Source organism: Callorhinus ursinus, unplaced genomic scaffold, assembly GCF_003265705.2.
Source record: "Callorhinus ursinus isolate GAN/ISIS: 27379988/994484 unplaced genomic scaffold, GSC_fseal_2.0 scaffold34, whole genome shotgun sequence".
NCBI classification, from domain to species: domain Eukaryota; kingdom Metazoa; phylum Chordata; class Mammalia; order Carnivora; family Otariidae; genus Callorhinus; species Callorhinus ursinus.
The window spans coordinates 9,375,323-9,397,701 of record NW_027397096.1 but is presented as its reverse complement, the minus strand read 5'-3'; the positions used below and the strand labels follow the sequence as shown (position 1 = coordinate 9,397,701).

The 22,379-nt window shown below is 46.3% G+C and overlaps 1 protein-coding gene and 1 pseudogene across 1 annotated transcript; one reads left to right on the top strand and one right to left on the bottom strand.

The window, feature by feature from the left end:
* The first annotated feature begins 2,846 nt into the window (after positions 1 to 2,846).
* On the top strand, positions 2,847 to 4,784 carry LOC112808249 (C-C motif chemokine 3). Its single transcript, XM_025851267.2, has 3 exons — positions 2,847 to 3,025; positions 3,752 to 3,866; positions 4,254 to 4,784. Exons 1-3 carry the CDS (start codon positions 2,950 to 2,952, stop codon positions 4,342 to 4,344), a joined length of 282 nt encoding a protein of 93 aa, XP_025707052.1. The 5' UTR covers positions 2,847 to 2,949; the 3' UTR covers positions 4,345 to 4,784.
* Positions 4,785 to 16,894: 12,110 nt separating this feature from the next.
* LOC112808076 (C-C motif chemokine 3-like) lies at positions 16,895 to 17,861 on the bottom strand (annotated as a pseudogene).
* Positions 17,862 to 22,379: the final 4,518 nt, after the last annotated feature.

The window sequence follows — 22,379 nt, the reverse complement described above, 5'->3', positions numbered from 1 at the left end:
CAGGACATGGTCTAAATTTTTGGAAAGATAATTGCATAAGTAACTAATTACAACGCGATGTGGCCGGTACTGTAATTATAGAGATGGATAGGAAGGTCCACTATCAGGAAAGGGGTTGATTCAGCAGTTTCCAGTTCCTTCTTCTGGCCCTCCCAACTCATAGCATCCAACTCTCAAAAACGGAATCACAAGTTTGAAGGGGGTTCCCCAAGAAGTGAATGAGAGAGTGCAGTTCAGGGTGTCAGCTGCAGGCTGGGGAAGAGGGGGCGGGCAGAGGAGGCACTCTATGTGATCTAGAGTTTCCACTGAAACAAGTGATAGACTCCTTTTTTGGAGTTAACAGTAACAAGGCAAGACACTTAGATGCTGAAGCCTCAGCGTAACCTGCCATTGTCCTTGATCTTGCCTTTGCGTCTCTCAGGGCCAGCATTAGCAATCCTGTGATTTAGCAATCCTTCCTAGAAATGCATTTTCTAGGTTACAGGGTATAAATAATTTTAGGCTCCTGACATATTAACACCCACATCGAATGTATCTTTCAGATCCCCATCTAGTGTTAACCCAGAGCCTCTAGTCACCCGGTGACTGTCTGACGACAGGAAGAACAATGGAACTGTGATCTCATGTAAAGAGAGATGTAAAGAGAGCCCATGTGGTTGTTTTGTTTCTTTGTTTCGCCAAGATTTTATGTATTTGTTTGTCAGAGAGAGAGCACAAGCAGGGGGAGCTGCAGGCAGAGGGTGAAGCAGGCTCCCCTCTGAACAGGGATCCTGATGAGGGGGGCTCCATCCCAGGACCCTGGGATCATGACCTGAGCTGAAGGCAGACGCTTAAGCCACTGAGCCACCCAGGCATGCTGAGAGCCCATGCGTTTTAGGCAGGAACCCTACAGACATAGGAAGGACAGATTTCCTAAGGTGTGACCTCACTTTGCTCAAGTCTTATTTCCACCATTGTTCTAGCCCCTTCTGGTTTGGCCCCAGTTTAGCTTCCTCATCCCTGTTTGCTCCACCACAGTGCAGCTACATTGAATTACTCGCTCCTCCCTCTGAACTGGCAAGTCCACACCCGTGACTGCACCAGCTGGGACCTCTACTGCCAACCCCCGCCCCCCACCATTTATATGTGTTCGAATCCCGTGTACCTTTCAAGACCCAAGAAAAGTTCCATCCCTTCCGTGAAGCCTTCCCCAGATCCTCCTGAGGCAGGTCATTTCTTCCTCCTCCTGGTGCCGTGAGCCTCCATTAATTTTTCTCCTAGGAACCTTGGGGACTTTCTGCTAAGTTCTGTGGTTACCTGTTTATATACTCTACCTGCCCCTATCAGACTGAGAGCATCTGGAGGACAAAGGCCAAGTGTGATTAGGTTTATTAGTTATGTGATAATAAAATAATAAAAGATAGAAGAGAAGAAATATGTAAATCTGGCTAAAAGGAGACCCTTTCACACCACTGAAATTATGAATTGAAAAGAACAAGAAAACGGCTTTGAATTTGTCACTATTTATGTAAATATCACACAGGTTCCTTAAAAGAGTTCAGAGAAATGGAAATCAAAGCTTCATGTTAACAAAGGCCATTGGACAGAAATTTTAGCATATCAAAAATTTCTTTCAAACTAGACAATTGATAACAACTACTTTCCAAATGGTGATGTTGTAAATGTTTTAAAACAAATGTGTTCATAAATTGGTAGGCTGACCAGGAAGGTAATACATTCTCACTTAAGAAAAAAAATTGAGAAAAAGGGGAAAACAAAAAAATTAATCACCCAAAGACCATAGACACAAATGCAGCTACTATTGATGCTTTGGGACATTTATTCCCAATGCTTTTTATTTCTCCGTGCCTAGTGTTTGCATATATATATCCCATATATATATATATATATATGGTTATAATATTTGCCATACATGTGTGGATACATATATATACATATATTTGTATAATTCTTCATCTTGTACAATTTTTCATCTTACCTTTTTATAACTGATGTTATGATATATTTATGCTATTTCACTTCATTCGGTCTAACGAATGAAGTGAACAATCTAGCATTTCCTTTATCCTTCCCTAATAGAGGAGAATTTAGGTTTTCTTATTTTAGAATCGTAAATGATGCTGAGTCAGATATCTTTATATTTAAAGATGCCTCCGTGTTTGGGTTTGTTTCTTTAGAACTTCTTCCTAGAAAAGTTTCTTTAGAACTTCTTCCTAGAAAAGTTTCTTTAGAACTTCTTCCTAGAAAAAATATAAATATTTTTAGGCTCCTGACATATTAAGACCCACATCGAATGTATCTTTCGGATCCTCATCTAGTGTTAACCCAGAGCCTCTAGTCACCCGGTGACTGTCTAACGACAGGAAGAGCAATGGAACTGTGATTTCATGCTTCCAAGTCCCCCAGCGAGAATTCCCCAGTTCAGTTCCTCGCGTCCAAAGCAGGTGTGCAGCACCCTCTGCATCACGCCATCTACCCCGTCCGCATGGCTGGAACAGCTCAGGAAGCACAGAAGTCGCAGCTCTGTGGGAAGGACAGGGCTGGCAAGTTCATGTATAGATCAGTTCTTATGGGAAGAGCCTGGCTAAGAATAGACTTGTGTCAACACATACCCCTCTCCTCCTGCTCACGGGGGAAACCATTTCCTCACAAGAAACCAGAACAAGTCATGAGTTTCGGGCTGAAACTTAGAGCTCAGAGAAGCTATTCTTGGATATCCTGAACCCTTTGTGGTCCCCTAGGACCCCGAGTTGTGCAACACTCAGCGTGATGACACCACTGTGCTTAAAAATTTCCCTCCACACCCCCTTTCCATTTCCCTTTCCACCCGGGCTGCCTATAAAGAGCAGGGGAGATCTGTTCGCCCTCCAGAAGGACGCAGGCAGCAGTGAGAGCCCAGGCCCACCTCTGCGGACAAACGAGCCCACACGCCGTGCACTGCTCAGCATCATGAAGGTCCCCGGGGCTGCCCTCACCGTCCTCCTCTGCGCCATGGCCCTCTGCAGCCAGGTCTTCTCTGCGCCATGTGAGTCTCTGTTGTCATCACAGCTGTCCCCACTCCCTGTCCTCTGCAGTCTGTGGACCACACCTATTTCTGTCTTGTGGCCTTGGGAGCCCCCAAGAGAAAATGGGGTGCTTCTCAAAGGGCTCGAAAACATCATGGCTTTTCTCTTCAAGACTCTTACTTTGGTCTTTATAAAGGAGTCTTCGCTATCCCCGTCCCCAGATCTGAGAGCCTGGGGGAGGTAGGGGAGTTGGAGTTCCATTTTACAGATGGCAAAATAGAGACCCTAAGCAAATGAGTTTGCAAGAGGCAGGATCCAAGCCTGGTGACTTCCCGATGGGGTCATTCTCCCCCTCACTCACCCGAGGTCCCCCCAGCACTCTGTCCCTTGGATGTCGTCAGAGAGATGTCCAAGGTTTCTCTTTTGCTGGGGTATGACTTCTTGAACCAGGCAAATTTTCCAGAGAGAGATAAGAGCAGTCTGCTTGGATGTTTGGATCATATCAAGAAAGACAGCCCACCACCAAGAGTCAAGGAGAAAGAAGGACACAGACAAAAGCCAGAACAGAGACAGGCATATTTCTAGGCAAAGACGCCCAGGGCCTTCCAGTGACCCTGTCCCCCAGCCCGCAGCCGGAGCAAAGCTGTTTTCCTCCGAGGCTTCCTCACCCGCCCAGGGATCCAATCTCAGATCTCACTTTTCCTTCTGAACTGTGACTCGGGCTCATTCTTGCTCTTCCTCCACAGTTGGTGCTGACACCCCAACAGCCTGCTGCTTCTCCTATGTCTCCAAGCAGATTACACGCAAGTTCATAGTCGACTACTTTGAGACCAGCAGCCAGTGCTCCAAGCCTGGTGTGATGTAAGTGCCAGTCTTCTTGCCCACCTCCGGGGGAGACAGGGAGGGTCTGGAGCGGGGGCATAGAGTGGCCAGGGGCACCATCCTGGAACGGCACAGCCCTCCGTCTCTGAGGTCTAACCTGACCTGGCTGGGGGCTTGCAAAGTCAGGAAGGATTGGCCCAGCGCAGAGGGAAGGGAGGGAGAAAGGAGGTGGCAGCAGGATCCCCTCGGGCGGGGCGGGAGAGGGGGGCCTGAGCCAGTGAGAGCAGTTCTCTAGACTGAGATGGGCAGAGGGTCCCTGAGAACGTGCTCATGCCCTCAGCTGCCCAGGACAGAGAGAAGGGTGCGTGGGTCCAGAATTCTCTTGCTGGATCCCTCAGTATATAATTCTTCCACCCCTCTCGGCAGCTTCCAGACCAGAAAAGGCCGCCAGGCCTGTGCCAACCCCAGTGAGGCCTGGGTCCAGGAGTACGTGACCGACCTGGAGCTGAACGCCTGAGTGGCCTGGAGGCTTTGAGAACCCAGTGACCTCAGTGGGCTGCCTGGGGAGCAGAGGTCCCAGCCTTGGAAACACCTCTGCAACCTCCACAGCTACCTCTCCTGCGTGCGGGTTGTTGCCAAACAGCCACACTCTGGGACTCCTTCTAACTTAAATTCCAACTTATTTATGCTATTTAATTTTTCTTATTTATTTTCAATGTCATGCTCTGGGACCGTTCGCTCCGAGACACCCCAAGATACCTTCCTCACCACCCTCCCCTTCTCCCTTCACTTGCACTGTGATTGATGACGATTGCGTGACCTAGTTTATTTAGTCTTAGTTTATTCTAAGCAGAAGTGGCACCTGAGCTACCAGACTGACATATGTGTATCGGATGTTTCTGTTCAGTGCCGTGTCCAGCCCCGAGAAATAATAAAGATGGTCTTTTCAAAAGGGAACTGGCTTTGAGTTTGGTTTTGTTTGTCCAGAAAGTCAGAATCGCTGGCTGAAAGGAATAATGGGCAAAAAATAGGCAGATGTGAAATGGAGGGAAATTCGGATTTCTGGATCACTGAAATTATGAATGTTTCATAAATCAAATCATAATATACATGCCGTAGGAAAATTCACTATGCCAATGGATATTTAAGAAGAGTATTCATAGTGCATATTTACCATAAATCATGATTTCTTAATAACAATCACTAAGATACTCGAGACCTACTCCAGGTTGAGTGCTTTTTAAGCAGGGTCCTTTGATCCTCACAATGAAACAGTACAGTTTAAATACTATTAATATCCTCATGTGATACAAGAGTAAACTTTAACCGGGCTCAGAGAGGTTAAGCAACTTGGCCAAGAGCACACAGCAAGTACATGGTACGGCTGAGTTGCAAAACTAGACTTTGATATAACTACAGACTCACTCATAAACACTAGCAAAGTTATGTCCCAAAACACCATCCAGCTGTCCCCAAATCACAAGCCAGGATTGTTTAAGACATTCACATCAGAGGGGCACCTGGGTGGCTCAGTCGGTTAAGCATCTGCCTTCGGCTCAGGTCATGATCTCAGGGTCCTGGGATCGAGCCCCATGTTAGGCTCCCCACTCACTGGGGAGTCTGCTTCCTCTCCCTCTGCCCCTGCCCCCTCTTGCTCACTGTCCCTCAAATAAATAAAATCATAAAAAAAAAAAGACACTCATATCAGAATCTTCAGGTGTGGACCTGGGAATTGATACCTCTACCAACCTCATCAGGTGTTCCCCATGCACGTTAACAGCTGAGAACCATGGAAATACTACAATTCTCCACTCCCCTCCAAATTCAGTGTTTTTCTGCATAGAGTAACAGGGATATTGTACCATATTTCTGTAGAATCCGTGCTCCACAAAGTAAATGACTAATGTTAGAGGAGGAAAAGACAACCAGCTCACGTGTGGAGCATGTAGGGTTTATACTATCAGCCTGTTTCTAGGTTAACAGTGAAAGCTGAGCTACTTAATAAATGGGTTGCTAAGTCATAGTTTTAACTATAAGAAATGTACACTGAGCCAGAGCCCTTTCTGCAGAAGAGAAATTCAAAAGACTCATGCAAAACCAAACATGTATTCATTTTTGTGATCCATGATTATCTCGTTTAGTGTAAAATAATCTAATTTTTGTATCCAAAATCGGTTTAGAATTGTAGTGATAAAACTCTTTAGAGTACAATTAAAATGCTACTATGAAGCAAACATTAAAAGGTACATAGTATTTGACCTAGATAGCACTGGCCCTGATTTCATGTCTAGGAATGCATTTTGTAGCAACACTACTAAAGGACAGGAATACGTAGGCACAAGGACATTCTTTGCAGCACGGCTTGTAAACAGCAAACTAATAGAAACAACCAGAAGCAAAGGATTAAGTCAGTAGAGGATTGAGATGCCCATCAGTGGAAAATTCTGCAATCAGTAAAAAGAATAACATATCTATGGAAATTATGCATCCTATCATGTGCAAAAGGTGTATGTGCTTACATCTAATATAAGCATATCTACTCGACATGCATGCTACAGAACTGTATATATAGAATAATGTTACTTTTGTTTTATTGTTTAAAGCCATATATACATATATATTTATGAGGGCAAATATTTGGCAAGATACGTGTCAAGTAGCTAACTGTGGTTTCTTAGAGGAAATGAAGATTATTATTTTTTAGTAATGGATACTTCTATTTATTTCCTGTAGTTCTCTTTTGTTTTTCAACGAGGACACATTGCTTACCTCGCCTTTCTTATTTGACCCTATCCTTTGATTGGTGATACTTCATCCATTGGAATAACTCTCTGGTGATTCTGAGTTGACACAGAAGATAGAGCTCATCATGGCCAGTCATAACAATCTTGATGCTATCGTGGCTTTTATATAGGGAGGGCAATGAGACAAACAAGTCATTTGCCCAAGACTTTCATATCTCACACACACGCACACACACACACACACACACACACACACAGCTCCTCTCAGGCAACATTTTACAATCCCCTTCCACTATGAGGAGCCCCATTCCCCTAACACCATTACCACTCACACCCATGATAAGTGTGTAGGTACTATCAGAAGAATGAGGGGCGCCTGGGTGGTTCAGTCATTAAGCATCTGCCTTTGGCTCAGGTCATGATCCCAGGGTCCTGGGATCGAGCCCTGAATCGGGCTCCCTGCTCGGCAGGAAGCCGGCTTCTCCCTCTCCCACTCCCCCCCTGCTTGTGTTCCCTCTCTCGCTGTCTCTCTCTCTGTGTCAAATAAATAATAAAATAAAAAATCTTTAACAAAAAAAAAAGGAGAATGAGAGGAACAGCCCTTGTCCCCAAAGAAGCAGTGAAATTGTCACCATTTCTTCTCTATTGGTGTCCAGCATCTTGAGACAACGAAAATCTGCTTATTTACACTGAATGATTTCTCAAGGTCCAGCGACCCAAAGCCAAAGGGGAAGCTTAACCAGGTTCAGCTTTCCCTAAACACAAGCATTGTCAACAGCATAAATAGAACGAGGACCTCTGCGCTGGAAAAGAGAGCATGGAAATAGCATTGCTTAGCCAGCTTATGGGGCACTACAGAGTCCGAGACGTGGCTGAGATCCTTGGTCGGGCTCTCTGGTCGACCTCCCTGGCGAATGTCCTCCCTGGACTCGTCTGAGATATGCACGGGGGAGGAGCCCTTCTCTGGGGGCTGCCTACTCCTGTCCGTGTGAGCTAAGAGCCCGAGCTTTGCCTTAGGTGTTGAGCAATCATCGGTCATTCCTGGATGGTCTTATGGTTTCTTTGGCAATGCAACACCCTTCTCACGATAGGAGGTTTCTGATCTCTCTGCTTCTGAGCAATTGCATGGGTTATCTAAAAGCAGAGAGCAGAGAGCTGGTCCAGTCATATATTTTGCACGTTAACTGGGGGGGTGAGAATGTGAGCTCCACAGCACAGGCCTCGGTCCTGCAGCCACCCCTCCACCTCTACCTCCCAGCTGGCTGATGACAGACCTCTGCCTCCATGTCGCCCCCGCAGAGGTGGGGCAATGTGGGGAAGTGATGAATAACTGATCCTCGCCCCAAGCCACGTCCTCCCTGCACCCTCACACAGAGCTGACTGTCCTCGTTAAGTAAGGGAGATAAACATTTCATAGCAGAAGGTGGGGAGTGGGGGGTGAGGAGTGCAGTTAGACCCCAGCTTTCTCTCCTGTGCATTTTCTCACCTCCCTGCCTCTGCTTCCACTAACTTTAGCTTCAAGTAGAAAATTCTGCATTTACAGCCCTTAGAGACTCCAGAGGTCTGGCTCTCAGTTGGCAGGTTGGAAAACGCTTTCTTAGCAAAGATGAATTGTTTCCTTTTCCGATTTCAGGTAAGGCTGTTTCCAAGTTTCCGATTTCAGGTAAGGCTAAACTCTCCTTGAGGATCTCACTGATGAATGCAAGAAGTAGCTATTATATTCCAATATTTAGACTCTTCCCTACCAAATTCCTCAATGTTGCAGACTCAGTACTTGGCACAGGGCCTTTAGCACCAAGAGACGATAGGGCTCAGTTCAACCAGCAGCAATACCACCTAAGGGTGGTTCTCAAAAGGCGGTGTGCTGAGACAACAGCATGAATATCACCTGGGAACGTATTAAAAATGCAAATCCTAAGCACCCCCTTCTCCTCCCTTTAGGGGGTGGAGCCCAGCCATCTGTTTTCACAAGGCTCCAGGTAATTCTGATGTTTAAATATCACTTCTATTTAATGAGGTCGTTGGCAAATTTCCTCCTACTTCTTCAGGTCAGACGATCCCATGCTTCAGTCGGGGGCTGTTACTGTTCACAGACCCTCTATCTCTGCCCAGACACAGGTCTCTGCATTTCTCAGGATGCTGGTAGTTTGGAGGGGGAGAAAGCAAACAAACCAACCTAACTCAAAGAGGCCTGAATAAATGAGCCTTGTGGCCCCAAGACTGAAGGGTGCTGGCTCCAGGCAAGGAGCCCATGGTAGACCCCACATCCTGTTTTCTTCCCTGACCTCCGTCCATGTCGGAGTCCTGGGATGGCTGCTGGTACCTTCCAGAGTCACATGAATCCTTGCTCATTGTCTGCAGTGCAGAGAGCCTGTGTCCCCATTGAAGGAAATCTCTAGGTTCTTTTGGATTTGACTGACCCTTAAGTCAGAAACCCAATTTCTAACCAATCACTGTGGCTATGGAGATGCGTTCCATGGATTTGCTTAAGCCAATCAAGGCACATACCTGGATCTGTGAAGTGGATGAATGTCACATAATCTTAAAGCCTGAGAATTATGGGGAAGAGAGGCTTCCCAAGGGAAATGTGGGTTTCTGGTATCAGGAGCAATGTTGGTCAGCAAAAACACGTTCACTATAATATGTCCTTTTGCAGCGGACTTTTTTCCTACTATCCAAAAGGCACTAACTCTCTCTCTCTGAGTTAGAAACTGTTAGTCTTCCATCTTCCTGAATTACTTTATTTTTAAGAACATGCTGACTTGTATACTTCCTGTTGCCTTATAAATGACTATTCCTCAAATCTGAGGCTAAAGAGACATGAAGCTCTTCATGTGCCAAAACAACCACCCAAAACGGAGGCTGCATATCCACCCCAGGACATACGAAGAGGGGTAGAACTAGTCCTACCACGAGCACCGCTGACCCTGAAGCAGAAGACTGGGAACGAGGAAATGAACAAACTCCCAGAATAATGAGCCAACATTACTGACCTTGCCCGTAGTGAAGAGAAGAGGAGAGTCCTTTAATATTGGATGAACAAAGGGGTAGATGACAGGGGACACCTCATACTTACTTCTATTCCCCTTCCTTTCTGGGAATAGCATTTGCGAAAAAAAAATATGTGAAATTGACCACATTCCAACACACTGAGTGGGTCCTGATTAAGATAAAGCAATTTGCATTTTGTTTTTATTAACTTATCATAACATAAGCATTTCCCATGACATTGCATTATTTGTAAAGCTTTCCTAACAGCAAATCGAGTGAAGATACCATAACTTTTTTCATTATTTTCATACTATATGTTATTTAAATGGGTCCAAGTTTAAATTGCTATCAATACGCTGGAGACCAAATGTTCTAATGTATAAATATTTTTTCCATATTTGAATTCATCTACATAGGAAATAGATTCCTAGTCATGGATTATCAAGGTCAAAGTCAAAGGTCACTTTAAGATTCCTTAGGTGCATTAGTGCCCATATCCAACACATCTTTAGGCTGTCTGCCTTGTACGTTTTGAGCCCTTGATGAATCTCTCTAGAATGAGCGGTGTCTGAAAGGTTGCCTGCATGTTCAATCACTCCTGAAGCCCAGGCTTTGCTAATACAGCTCTGTCCACTTGGGTGCGACTTAAACTGGGTGTGCTGGTCAGGACTCATGGCATCATTGCATGTCATGTCTATTAGTGAGAACAGCTATGGAATCACACAGAAGTTTCTGCTCTGCTAGGGGAAACTGTGACTACAGAGCTCTAATGAGAAGGACCCAGCTACGTGTGGTCCCAGGATGACAGCAACATCTCACCTTCTCTCACTGTGGAAACCACTTCCCCATAAACAGCCCTAGTCAATTGAGCACTTGAACCATTCTTGCAGATACCCTGTGCCTTGTGGTTACCCAAGACCCCTCTTGTATTTACAAGTCAACAAGGTGCCACTGTGCTTAAAAACTTCCTCTCTCATCACCCTAAGTTTCCATCTCCCCAAGGTCCAGAACCTACCTGAAAAAGAATAGGGGACCCCAGAAGAAGGCTGGCAATGGTGAGTCTCATTCTGGCCCACAATCTTTGGGCCCCGACTATCCTCCTCACCATTGTTCCCAGGCTGCCTTTCATGAGTCTCCTGCTGCCATTTCCTGTTGTTCTCCTGCTCTCTGTGGGGTCAGACCACAACGCCAAAGTCCTATGGGTACCCAAATGAAATAGAGAGCTTCCCAAGGGGTTTTCAAAATGCCCTGCACTACCTGTTAAGGCAGCTATTCTTTCCAAAGGAGTTTTAGCATTCTGGTCTATGTACCTGGAGGGTAGGATGGTGACTTGTCTTATTTTGGGAAGGGGGACACTGAGTAGGTTTTCAACAGGGGGCAGAATCCAGCTTCAGTTGCTTCCCAGTGATCAACTAACAAACTCACCCCAGTGCCACCTTATAGGTGATTTACAGAGATGGTCTCTTGCTGGAAAAATCTCTTCTTTTCCCCCAATAGAACTGGAACAAGCACGAGACTGTTCCATTAGCTGCATTTCCTGCAGAGGGGAAATAGAGACCAAACTTAAGTCTAGAGCAAACACATGAGATAGAGGAAGTGGTCCATCCAAGATGGCGCCATAGGAAAATCCTGAACTCCCCTCCTCCCACAGATACATGGAGTCTACAGCTAGATGGGGGACAATTTCTTCTGAAAAAGACCGGAAAACTAGCTGAGCAGCCACTTCACATGAGCAAGTGAGAAAAGAGCCCCATGGAAGTGGGTTGGAGAGACTGAGGGGCAGCCTCACAATAACTCCCTGCATCCCCCTCCCACCCCCACACTGCAATGCTCAGTGAGGAGCTTCTCCCTGAGGAGCCAAGGGACCCTAACCCATATCACGCACGCCCCACTCCCCACTCCCCACCCCCCGTTAAGAACTGCACCTGAGAGACAAGCCCCAAACACTTGGCTTTGAAAACCAATGGGGCTCGAGTCCCGGAGACCCAAAGCACTGAGCGAACTGGGAAACCTGATGAAGCGCCCAGATTGCAGGGCCTCTCGGGATTCTCTCCCAGATGGAGGACCATTTTTGTGCTCTCCCTCTGCCTCGCTCCACAGCAGCAGTACCTCCAGGAGGGGAGCTTTTTCACATGTCTGGTGCCCCTGTTTTTGTGGTGCATTTCTGGGTCCAGTGGGACTGTAAGATCAGAGACTAGTAATCAGGGAGAGCAGCCTACCACCCCAGGGCACTGCACAAACAGTGGCTGACACGCACCCCCTCTCTCCGCGGAATGCCTGTTTCCTGGCCCTGGCTTCCCGCCAGCCTGAACCTAGGGGCTGACTGAGATCTTCTCCCTCGGGACACTGACAGGTCTTGGCACACCCTCAACAACCGGGAGCTATCAAAAATCAAACAGGCTGCTTGGACAATCACCACGGTTCAAGAGATAGGGAGAGCTGGGATGAAGTTGAACTCTAAGGTTTTCCCTCAAAACTGAGAGAGGTAGCTGTTTCATCCAAAATGTAGAAACATGGAGTCAAGCAAAGTAAGGAGACAGAGGAACATGCCCAAAACAAAAGAACAAGATAAAAGCTCAGAAAAAAATAAGAGCTAGAAGATTCTTACTATTGAACAATGCTATCTCCATCTTCTTCCTTCCGACTTTCTCATTGGGCAGAAGGAAGAAACCAATTCCATCTGTGGGCAGATGGGGGAGCAGGGACCTGAGCCCACGGAATGTTCCTTCAACTCCTGAAGCTACCTGTGCTATGTGCCCGTTGTCAAGCAACTACACTCTGGGCCTCTTTTGGATGTAGATTTAAACTCACTTAGACTCCTATTTGTAATGTATTTCCATGCATTCTTGACTGCCTGCAGGGAGAGATCCTACAACACTCTCCACCATGCCTCAGCGCCCCTCCAATCACACAGTGGTTGACACATACTCAAGTGTGTAGGTGAGGGCTTATGTTTAGCATTTTCTAGGGGAAATTCTTTCAAAACCATCAACCAACAAATATGTGTAGAATGCTATTTACCACTTCTGTGTTCGGAGGCATGAAATAATGGAATTTCTCAAAAGCAAACCCATCTTTTGGGTGCTTCTAAGGGTTTTTTTTTTTGTGACGAAGTCAGGATCTCCAGTTGGAAAAATGATGGGGGGGTGGGCAAAGAGTAAGAAAACCTGAAGAGAAGTCAGCAGAAAGGAAATGACAGTAATACCTGTATCTACACATTCCCGAGAGTTAAAAAAACAAAACATTAGTTTAGAAAACAATGATGATAAAATATTATGTACCTAGCATATAATAATGTATGTGCACGAGGTATATTCATTCTTCATATATATTCATGCGTTTATTTTTCTTGTGAATCAAACTTTCCTAAAAATTTTGCACTGTCCTTTCAAGCCTAACAACTTCACCAAGGTTTCCATTTGACAGAAGAGGAAATGTTGGCTCAAAGAGGTAAAACAACTTGCCCATGATCAGGCAGCTAATAAATAATATAACGAAGATGCAAGCCTATGCCTATGTGTCTCAGAGCATCCCAGAACCATCAGGGATGATTGTTTAAAATGCTGGCAATAGAATTTCTTGGGTTTGGATCTGGAGACCCAGACTTTTGCCAAACCCTCAAGTGATTTACATGCAGACGGAAGACCAAAAACCAGTGACTTTGTCAATAAGGATTTACCACTCGTTTCTTAATAAGGTGCATATAGCAATAGACATGTTACCTGGATATTAGTTTCCTAGAATCTGTGCTCCACGGAAGCCATGGCTAACATTAGAGAGGGAAAAAATAATCAGCCAATATTTGCAACAAGACTTCTACCATGAATGCCAAGTTATTTATCAGACCAATTACTGAGATCAGGGTTAGCAAGCTATAGTTCTCAGAGTAAATCCATTATGATGCAGTCTCTGTAAATAAAGTTTTATTCTATTACATAGTGTCCGCTGCTTTCCTACCACTGTGGCTGAGTTGATAGTTACAACTGAGACTATATGTCTACAAAGCCAAAAACATTTACTCTCTGACCCTGTATAGAAAAACTTGCTGACTTCTGGCCTAGGTCATGTTTTAAGTACAAGAATGGCAGACTTAGCCAGGGTCTTTGTTGTAAAATTCAAGAGGGAGAAATTCAACATACTTAGGAGAAACGCAAATGTTTATTAAATTTTTGATAAGGCATATTTCCTTTTGTTTAAAACTATTTTTTAGTATCAAAAAGTGGAATTTTGATAGCTGGGTTTGTAAAGAGCAATAACACAGTTCCCATCAAAATTTTAAACGTACATACTCTTCAAGCCAGCTATCTTATTTCTAAGAATCCAGTGGGAAACCCAGTCCATGTGGTGGGAACACATCTGCCTCCTTTTTCTCCCCAACCCCTTCCCTCCTCTTTCTCTCTCTCTCTCTCAATGTCTCTCTCTCTGTCTTACTCTCTGTCTCTCTCTCTCAGGTCCTCTGTCTGCAAAGTTCCCTGATGAACAATATTAGTTACTAACTCTCAGGAGAGAGTGAAAGAGAAAAAGAGAGAGAGGAAGGAGAGAGGCCAGCCTAGTGGGCTCCACCTTTGTGGAGGTAAGGTCATTACCTCAAGAGGAGGTAAGGTCCTCCTCTTGAAGCCCAGTGAAGGGGTCTCAAGGGGGTAACTTGTAAAACCTGGAAAGTGCCTACTAGCAAAGTGACTCACTTTACAGTGGGATGTCCTAGGATGAAGCTCTCAAACTGAAGGGAAATCAGAAATTCAGAAGGAACCATGGTTTATCATCATACTTGAGGACCAAAGATCCAAAGCTTTGGATCAAGCTTTGCTTGAAGCTAATCTACTTCTTGAAGCTTCAGTCACGTGAGCTAACAGGTTCCCTTTTTCCATTAAGTCAGCTTGAGTCAGGTTTTCTGGTACTATAGCTCAAAGTCTCCCTGCAGTGCTGTAAATAGCACACCCCACCAAGTGTAACTGACTGAGGGCAGAACCTGAGGTCACAGTCAGTGAGGACACCTCCTCCTAGTACAACAGCTGGTCCCCTTCCTGGCCTGGCCTGTATCCTTAGTATGGCCATCTGCCTAGCAAGGTTGCATCAAAAAGGAAAATTCAAGATGTTGGAAACTGACTAATTCTTGCACAAATCAGTAAGGCCCATTAAGAAAGAGACTAGCTCACTTTGAAATTGGCTTGTCTGATAGCAGAGAGGGGAAAAACAGTTTCCTTAAGAAAAGCCCTTTTTGGGCGCCTGGGTGGCTCAGTCGTTAAGCGTCTGCCTTCGGCTCAGGTCATGATCCCAGGGTTCTGGGATCGAGTCCCGCATCAGGCTCCCTGCTCCTTGGGAGCCTGCTTCTCCCTCTGCCTCTCTCTCTCTCTCTGTCTCTCATGAATAAATAAATAAAAAGTTTTTTTTTTTTTTTAAAAAGCCCTTTTTTACTTGCTGCCCGCGCACCAAGCTGGTTTGCACACCAGTGACCTGGAGCTTGCAGACTAGAAAAGCAGAACTCTCCATGGCAAGGTGATGTTAGAATGAGCAGAAATGGGAAGATGGGAGACGAGGAAGGATGAAAAAGTGGGGTCCAGAAACAGCCAGATCCACCCTCTCCTCAGACCTCCCCCCGCCCCATTTTAAATATTTATCCTGTGGATAAAACCACGTTCTTGCATCACAGCTGGGATGCAGCCAGAGGCTGGGAGCTGATCCCAGTGACCCCTGCGCCCATGGCATTGTTTCAGCAGCAGAGGGCACTGTGGGGACAGCAGTCAGTGGCCTGGGGGAGGGGATGTGACTGTGAAATGGATGTCCAGCGCAACCAGGGCTCCAGCACTGTGCTGCGAGAGAGGCGTTCTGAACCCACTTCTAGAAGTGACGTGAGCCGACAGATTGTCTGCTTCTAATTAACCACCCAGTGGAAGCGACCAAAAACAGATCAGAAGCCTTGAAAAATGAGAAGGGAGCTGCACTGAAACCCGAAGGCTGGCCAAAATAGCCTGACTACACCCAACGGTGGTTTTCAAACTGCCTGTGCATTACATCACCTTGGGAGTTTCAAAATTGCTGACGCCCAGTCCCCACCTAACTAAACCTGGACTAACTTCATAACTTTGGAGGTGAGGTCTAGGTACTGGAGTTTCTAAAAACTTTCCCAAGGGATTCTAACGTGATTTCAAGGTTGAAAAGCAAATCCTTAGGCACCCACTCCAACAGGCAATAGCCAGCCTCTATAAAAGTCTTCACCCTAAGTGGGATTCCCAGATAAAATACAGGATTCCCAGTTAAATTTGAATTTCAGACACACACCAAATGATTTTTTTGTAAGTTTATCCCAAATATTGCCTGGTACACACTTATATTAAAAAATCATTCATTCTGTACTTTTATTTGTTAACTCTGGCCACTGTTAAGCCTCCAACCCTCACCTCAGGTATAGCTATGGAGAACATTCTCCCAGAAAGCAGAGCACAGAAGCCCTGAGACGCTGACCAGGGCTCTCAGCCAAGAGGAGTCCTTGCTAGACTGCAGGCAGGTTCGCTAGACCGTCACTAACAGAAGTACCCAAGCACCCAGCATTTGCTAAACACTCAACAAATGTTAGCCATCATTCTGAGGAAAGCTTCACTTACGAAAATGAACGTGTGCGCACAAATATGCATCACAGGATGCATCATCTCGGGACCCATTTAAGCAGAAAAATGTCTGAGAGAGTATCAGTCATGACTTGGTGATAAAAGAATGCGCCAGTTTCAGCTTTCCAGGAAAGTGTGTCCAGCGAGAGTCTGGCACCCCTGTGCTAGCACTCTGTTCCTTTCTGGTGGTTTCTGCCCCTCTTCAGATGTCTCTCCTCATCCCCCAGTATCCTTCTCAGCCTGTGGTTCTGATTAGTCGGGAAAACAAAATCAATGGAGTCATCGCAAGGAAAAGGCTGGTTTACCCTTTATCGAAGTACCTTCAATATCTTGAAACGCAGTGCTGGGTAAACTGTCCCGTGAGCATTTGTTGTTTGATATGTGTGAAAGGACTGCTACAAGAGAGAGCTAATCCTGCTGATGGATCACCCACAGATTGAGTGTGAGGAGAACTGAAGAGGGGAACGGGTGAAGAGAATGTCATGAGAAGTCCGAGAAAATACTTATTACATTCACACAATTCAAGAAGGGAAATAAATTACAAAAGTTAAATAAGATACATAAGCTAAAATTAAAGTTAAAGAGGGCTGCAGAGTGTGGCTGGGGGTGGGGGGGGGGACCCGTCGAAGAGATGCCCTCCAGAGTTCCAAGGTCATTGCCCCAGCTCAGGTGCCTTCTCTCCAGTCTGCACATAGACGTTAACACCTTCCTGTAGCTTCCAGGCCACTCAGGCGTTCAGCTCCAGGTCGCTGATGTACTTCTGGACCCAGGCCTCCCTGGGGTCGGCACAGATCTGCCCGGCCTCTTTTGGTTTGGTAGCTGTGGAGAGGTGTGAAAGGGGTACACGCTGAGGAATCTAGCAGGGGAATCCTGGGCCCACTGTGACCCCCTCCATCCTTCTCTACTTCAGACCTCTCAGGGCCTGTCCACATGCTCATAAAATGTACCCTCCATGTTAGGGTTCATGACCTCCTCTGGGTCTCATACAGGGGTCCGCTCGGAAAGCCAACTTCCTGCTGTCACCTCAACAGCAGAGGCAATTCCTTCAGGACTCCCCACAGGCACCAGACCAGGTCAGAAAACATGGCAGTGGCCTCCCCTGGTGCCCTGTGCTCCAATGGGCCTCAGAAGGCTGAGTCCTCCAAGGGCGGGGGGCTCATCCCAGCCCTCTCATCTCCTTCCGCAAGAAGACTGGGCCTTACATGACACCGGGCTTGGAGCACTGGCTGCTGGTCTCATAATAGTCGACCACAAATTTCCAAGGAATCTGCCGGGAGATATAGAAGAAGCAGCAGGAGGTCGGGGTGTCAGCACCGACAGAGAGATCCTAAGTCACTATTCAGAAGATGGGGTGAGCCGGCCAATCCCTGAGGGTCAGGAAGAACTGGAAGGAGGCAGCCCTGCGCAGATGTGGGGATGTGGGGACAAACACATCCAGAAGGAAGCTGGTGTTTCTTCTTTTCCTTGCCATTTTTATTTCTGTGTCTCCTTCCGTGTTTCTCATTCTCTGCCTGTCTTGGTTTGGCGTCTCTGTGTCTCTCCACTGAAGTTCGGGAACTGAACTTTCTGGACAAACTGCGCCCTTTCTGGCTCTCCAGTTCATCTGGAATTCATGAGGAGAGCCAAAGCCACAGCCCTGGGAGCCAGTCGGACGCAGATTCTACCTCTTCTCGAAGTCCCAGGTGGGCGCCCATTTTTCCATCCTTAGAATGGGACTCCCTCCCACTCTCTCGCGGAGCTGGACAACAGAATGGCTAAAGCACTATGGGAAAGAAACTCCTCCTCGGGAAATAGCCTTGGAAATCCTCTGAAGTTCTCTACTTAGAGGGGCTCAGGCACAAGACTTTGGCCCTGGGGTCCAAGCTAGGGCCAGAGAGGGGGAGGGCAGCGGCAAAAGGAGGAAGGGAGGACAGACACACAAGAGGAACAGGAGGTCTGGGAACAGAGTGTCGTGGTGAGAAGCAGGACGGGCAGGACAGCTTCGGGGACCTCCAGGGGTCTGGGCAGCAGAGGGTGTGAGCTCCAGCGGTGGCCAAGTGGAGCGGGGACCGGAGACCTGCAGCTGCTGCCTCCTTCTGGGGTCTAAACCCTGTCTTTCTCTTTATGGGCAGCCGCGGGGCATTAGAAGACAGAAAGTTGAGGAAACCAAGGGGGGATATTTAAAATCGCTGGTGTTGGTGTCATGCTGTGAGTTGCATAAGGCGAGGGAGCTCTGGTCGCCACAAAAGTTCAGGCTATTTGCAACCATGGCTCGGTTGCCTCTTGAGGGGGAAATGGTTTCTATAGCGAGAGGAGGTGAGATGCTGGTGTGACCCGGGTAGCAGGTGACTTCTCACAAGAGCAGATCCGGAGATCAAGCATTTCTGCCCCAGAGCCTCCTGCTATGTGCCCCAGCTGTTCAGATAGCATCGAGGTGACACAGATGATAATGCCATGGAGTCTGGAGGAGCACACCCCAAGCTAGAACACACCCCAGATGGAGACAGCAGAACTGGGGAAGCCTCAGCTCCTCAAGGGGCAAGGTGGAGGCTGGCCTTGCAGACTTCCGCTCCATCATCAAACACGCACGGGTCCGTGCAGTCTGCCGGGGAGTGGCAGTGCCTGGCAATGAGCCCTACTGATTGTAATGTCAGCTTTGGATTGCCGAGGCCTCCGTGTCAAAGACATATTGCCATTTAAAGAGCTAGGCTGCCCCGTCCATAAGTTATACAGCTGGCCACTTGAGCAACCCTGCTTTTCCCTTCCTGCACTCTAATTCCTGCACTTAGGCTTTACATTTACCAACAGGGAACCCACAAAGCCCCAGGCACCCCACCCTTAACCCCAATAAAGGCAGAACCCCAGGTCTATGCTCTCCCTCTCTCTTTACCAGTGACCTCACTGGGGGGGGGGGGGCGGGCATGCTGTGTACCCCTGTGAGTAATAAACCTTGTATTTTAAAATTTCCCTGACGGTTGCTGCTGAGGTGTGAGCCTCACAATCATAGTAAGAACCACAAAGGCCCGTCGGGCCACAACCTTGGCTCTCTTCGGGGAAATGTCTGGGGAGCTCACCACCAGCACTAACTACGTAGCCCAGCATTTTGAGCTCATAGCATCACTATCAAGAGGCTAAGACCCCCACAAAAGAGCTGGTCCCTGGGTTAGTTGGGCTAACGGGGCAGGGGGGAGGCGGCTAATGTGAATGATGAGCCTTAAACTGTTGTTACCCTTTGACCAGCAAAGTACTCTGCCAAGGATCTGTCTTATGCATAGAAATAGAAAGATGAAGAAAACTGTATGCATAATGGTGTTTGTCACAGCTTATTTGTAACAATTTAAAAGGGACCTATAGGGTGTCTGGGTGGCTCGGTCGGTCAAGCGTTAGACTTGATCTCAGCTCAGGTCATGATCTCAGGACCGTGAGTTCCAGCCCTGTGTTGGGCTCCACACTGGGCATGGAGCCTACTTTAAAAAATAATAATAATAACAATATTTTTTAAAAAGAAATAAGTAATTTTTTTAAAAAGCAAAAAAAGTAATAAATTAAAATTAATACAATTAAATCATTTATGACATATTCACCTCTTATGATAATAATTAGCCCTTAAAAACTGAGAAAGTGAAGAAATGTTCAAAGGAAGTCCTTGTTCCTCAAAAACCCTAGAACATTTCCTGTGTTCTTATGACAAAGTCAAGATGGCATTTCCAAAGTTTGTCTGGCAGTTCAATGACATCATCAGGGACTCTTTTCTTAAAATGTTTCCCTTTCCCCCAACATTTTGTTGGCTTTTCTTTGGGGGAAAGGAGGTTGTCACTTCATGGTTACAAAATGGTTGCTACTGCTCTGGCATCAGGTCTTCACAAAGTCTTCTCCACAGGCTTAGAAGGGAGTCTCATAGGAGTAGAGAAAAAGCAACATTACTAGTGTTTTTAATTCAAATTGGGGCTTTTTTTTACTTGATTTGTAATGTGAACTGTAGATCACCCCCCAAAAGTAGCAAAAGCTAGTTTTATTTTAAAGATTTTATTTTTAAGTAATCTCCACACCCAACGTGGAGTTTGAACTCATGATCCTGAGATCAAGAGTCTCATACTCTTCCAACTGAGCCAGCCAGGCGCCCCAGCAAAAGCTAATTTAAAAAATATATAAAATAGAAAAGATTAAAACTTATTTTATTTCTGAAAGCTAGGTAAACAGCAGGGCAAATGTCAGTATAAGGATGTGGGTGGTTTACCTCTACATTCTTCCTGTCTTATTGTGGCATATATGAATTCTGAGGCATAATTTGAATAAAATTTCCTTCCTGGAAGGTAGGAAAAATGCTATTACCCAAAGCTAGCCACTATTAACATTTTGGTTTATTTCTCTCAAGTCCTTTTTTTTCTAGGCTTATGAGAGTTCTGTTTGCTTACTTGCTTTCTTACTTCTTTTTACTGTATGTCTGGGGGGTGAGGGGCATTATTGTAATCATGATATGAATGTAATTTTGTATTTTTATTATTTATACTTAATATTGTAAGACTTTCCCAGATCGTTCCAGTATTTTTAAGAGCTGCCTAATTTACTCAATCATAAGCCTAGTGCATCAAGATGATCATGCACTATTACAACTCACTGATTACAGCTCAATGATTACAGACCATTACGCTATTACATTTGGACTAGTTCCAGTTTTTAATTTAGTTTTTAATTATTTTATAAATAAACTGTACCAAACATCTACATCCATAAAATGTACTCTATAAGTGAGGTTATTTCTATTGGGTACTTTCCTAGCTGTTGACTTTCAGGGCTGAAAAGTAGGGACACTTAAGCTTTATCTAGATAAGTTTATATAGATACCCCATATGCAATATGTGTTTTCATTCCCTATTGTCAAACCCAGTGATGGCATATGATAGAGATTTGTGAGTGTTCGGTGAATGAAACAGTGATTAAAAAGCGGGTTTTGTCACTCTTGTCATGCTTGGGGTCTGGGGTTCCCCAATTCGATTCTGTCCATCTGGGTCTAGATCCAACATAGATCGGGCTACTCGAGCCTCAGCGGCATCATTATGTACATCACATCGGTGTAGCCAAAACACCAGTGAAGAACATTAGACGTGTCTGCTCTGCGGATGGGAGAGAGAATGGTGCAGTTCATAGATCGGTTTTGGTAGAAGGAACCAGCTAAGCCTGGTCCCCTGGTGACAACTCCTGGTTTCCCCCTCACTGGTTAATCATTTCCTTAGAAACAGTCTGATCAACATGATGTCTTGGTGTGGTTTACGTGTGACTCGGGTGCCCAGGATGCTGAAACATCACCACAGATGTCAGCCTACGCGGTCGGAAGAGCTGTAGCAGAACATAGATCTGCTCTGTGTGAGGAATCATTAATCTGTAGATCTCGCCATGCCCTTAGAGCTCTAACACAAACATCATCTCACCTCCTGTCACTGTCCAAAGTGTTCCCCCACAGTCGGTCCCAACAAGTAAGCAACTGGGCTATTCTTGTGCACCCTGCACCTCCATGTGCGACCTCAGGTACCCCAACATATGTGACTCATAACATGACACCACACAACAGCTTCTCCTCTGGCCATCCCCAGCTGTGGGCTCCCCACGCTCCAGAGTTGCCTATAAAGGGACAAGGACATGGCTTGGACCCCAGAAGGATATAGGCAGCCGTGAGTGTCCAGTCCTGACTTGGCTTTGCCCACACTCCTCCAAGCGCAACATTGTTAAGATCTCCACAGCTGCCCTGGTTGACCGTCTCCTCACACGGCTCTCGGTTCACCGTCTTGTCCACACCACAAGACTCTCAACCCTTATCTTTTCTTGCTGTTAAAGTGGTGTCCCAGTGCTCTGGATAGATGCCTAAACCATATCACTTTCCTATAGCTGGAGCGTCCCTAAATGAAAGCAAAGAACTTCACAGAAGGTTTCAAAATGTTCTAGGCTGTTTCCCAAGGAGTTTTATCTGTCCTGGTCTCTGGGTCTAGGCAGCAGAGGGAAACCAGGACCCACGTGTAGCTGAGAAAACTGAGGCCTAACTCAGTCTCTAACAAGATGCAGATGCCCAGGGGCGCCTGGGTGGCTCAGATGGTTGGGCGTCTGCCTTCGGCTCAGGTCATGATCCCAGGGTCCTGGGATCGAGCCCCACGTCGGGCTCCTGGCTCAGCGGGGAGCCTGCTTCTCCCTCTCCCTCTGTCTCCCCCCCTGCTCATGCTCGCTCTCTCTCTCTGTATCTC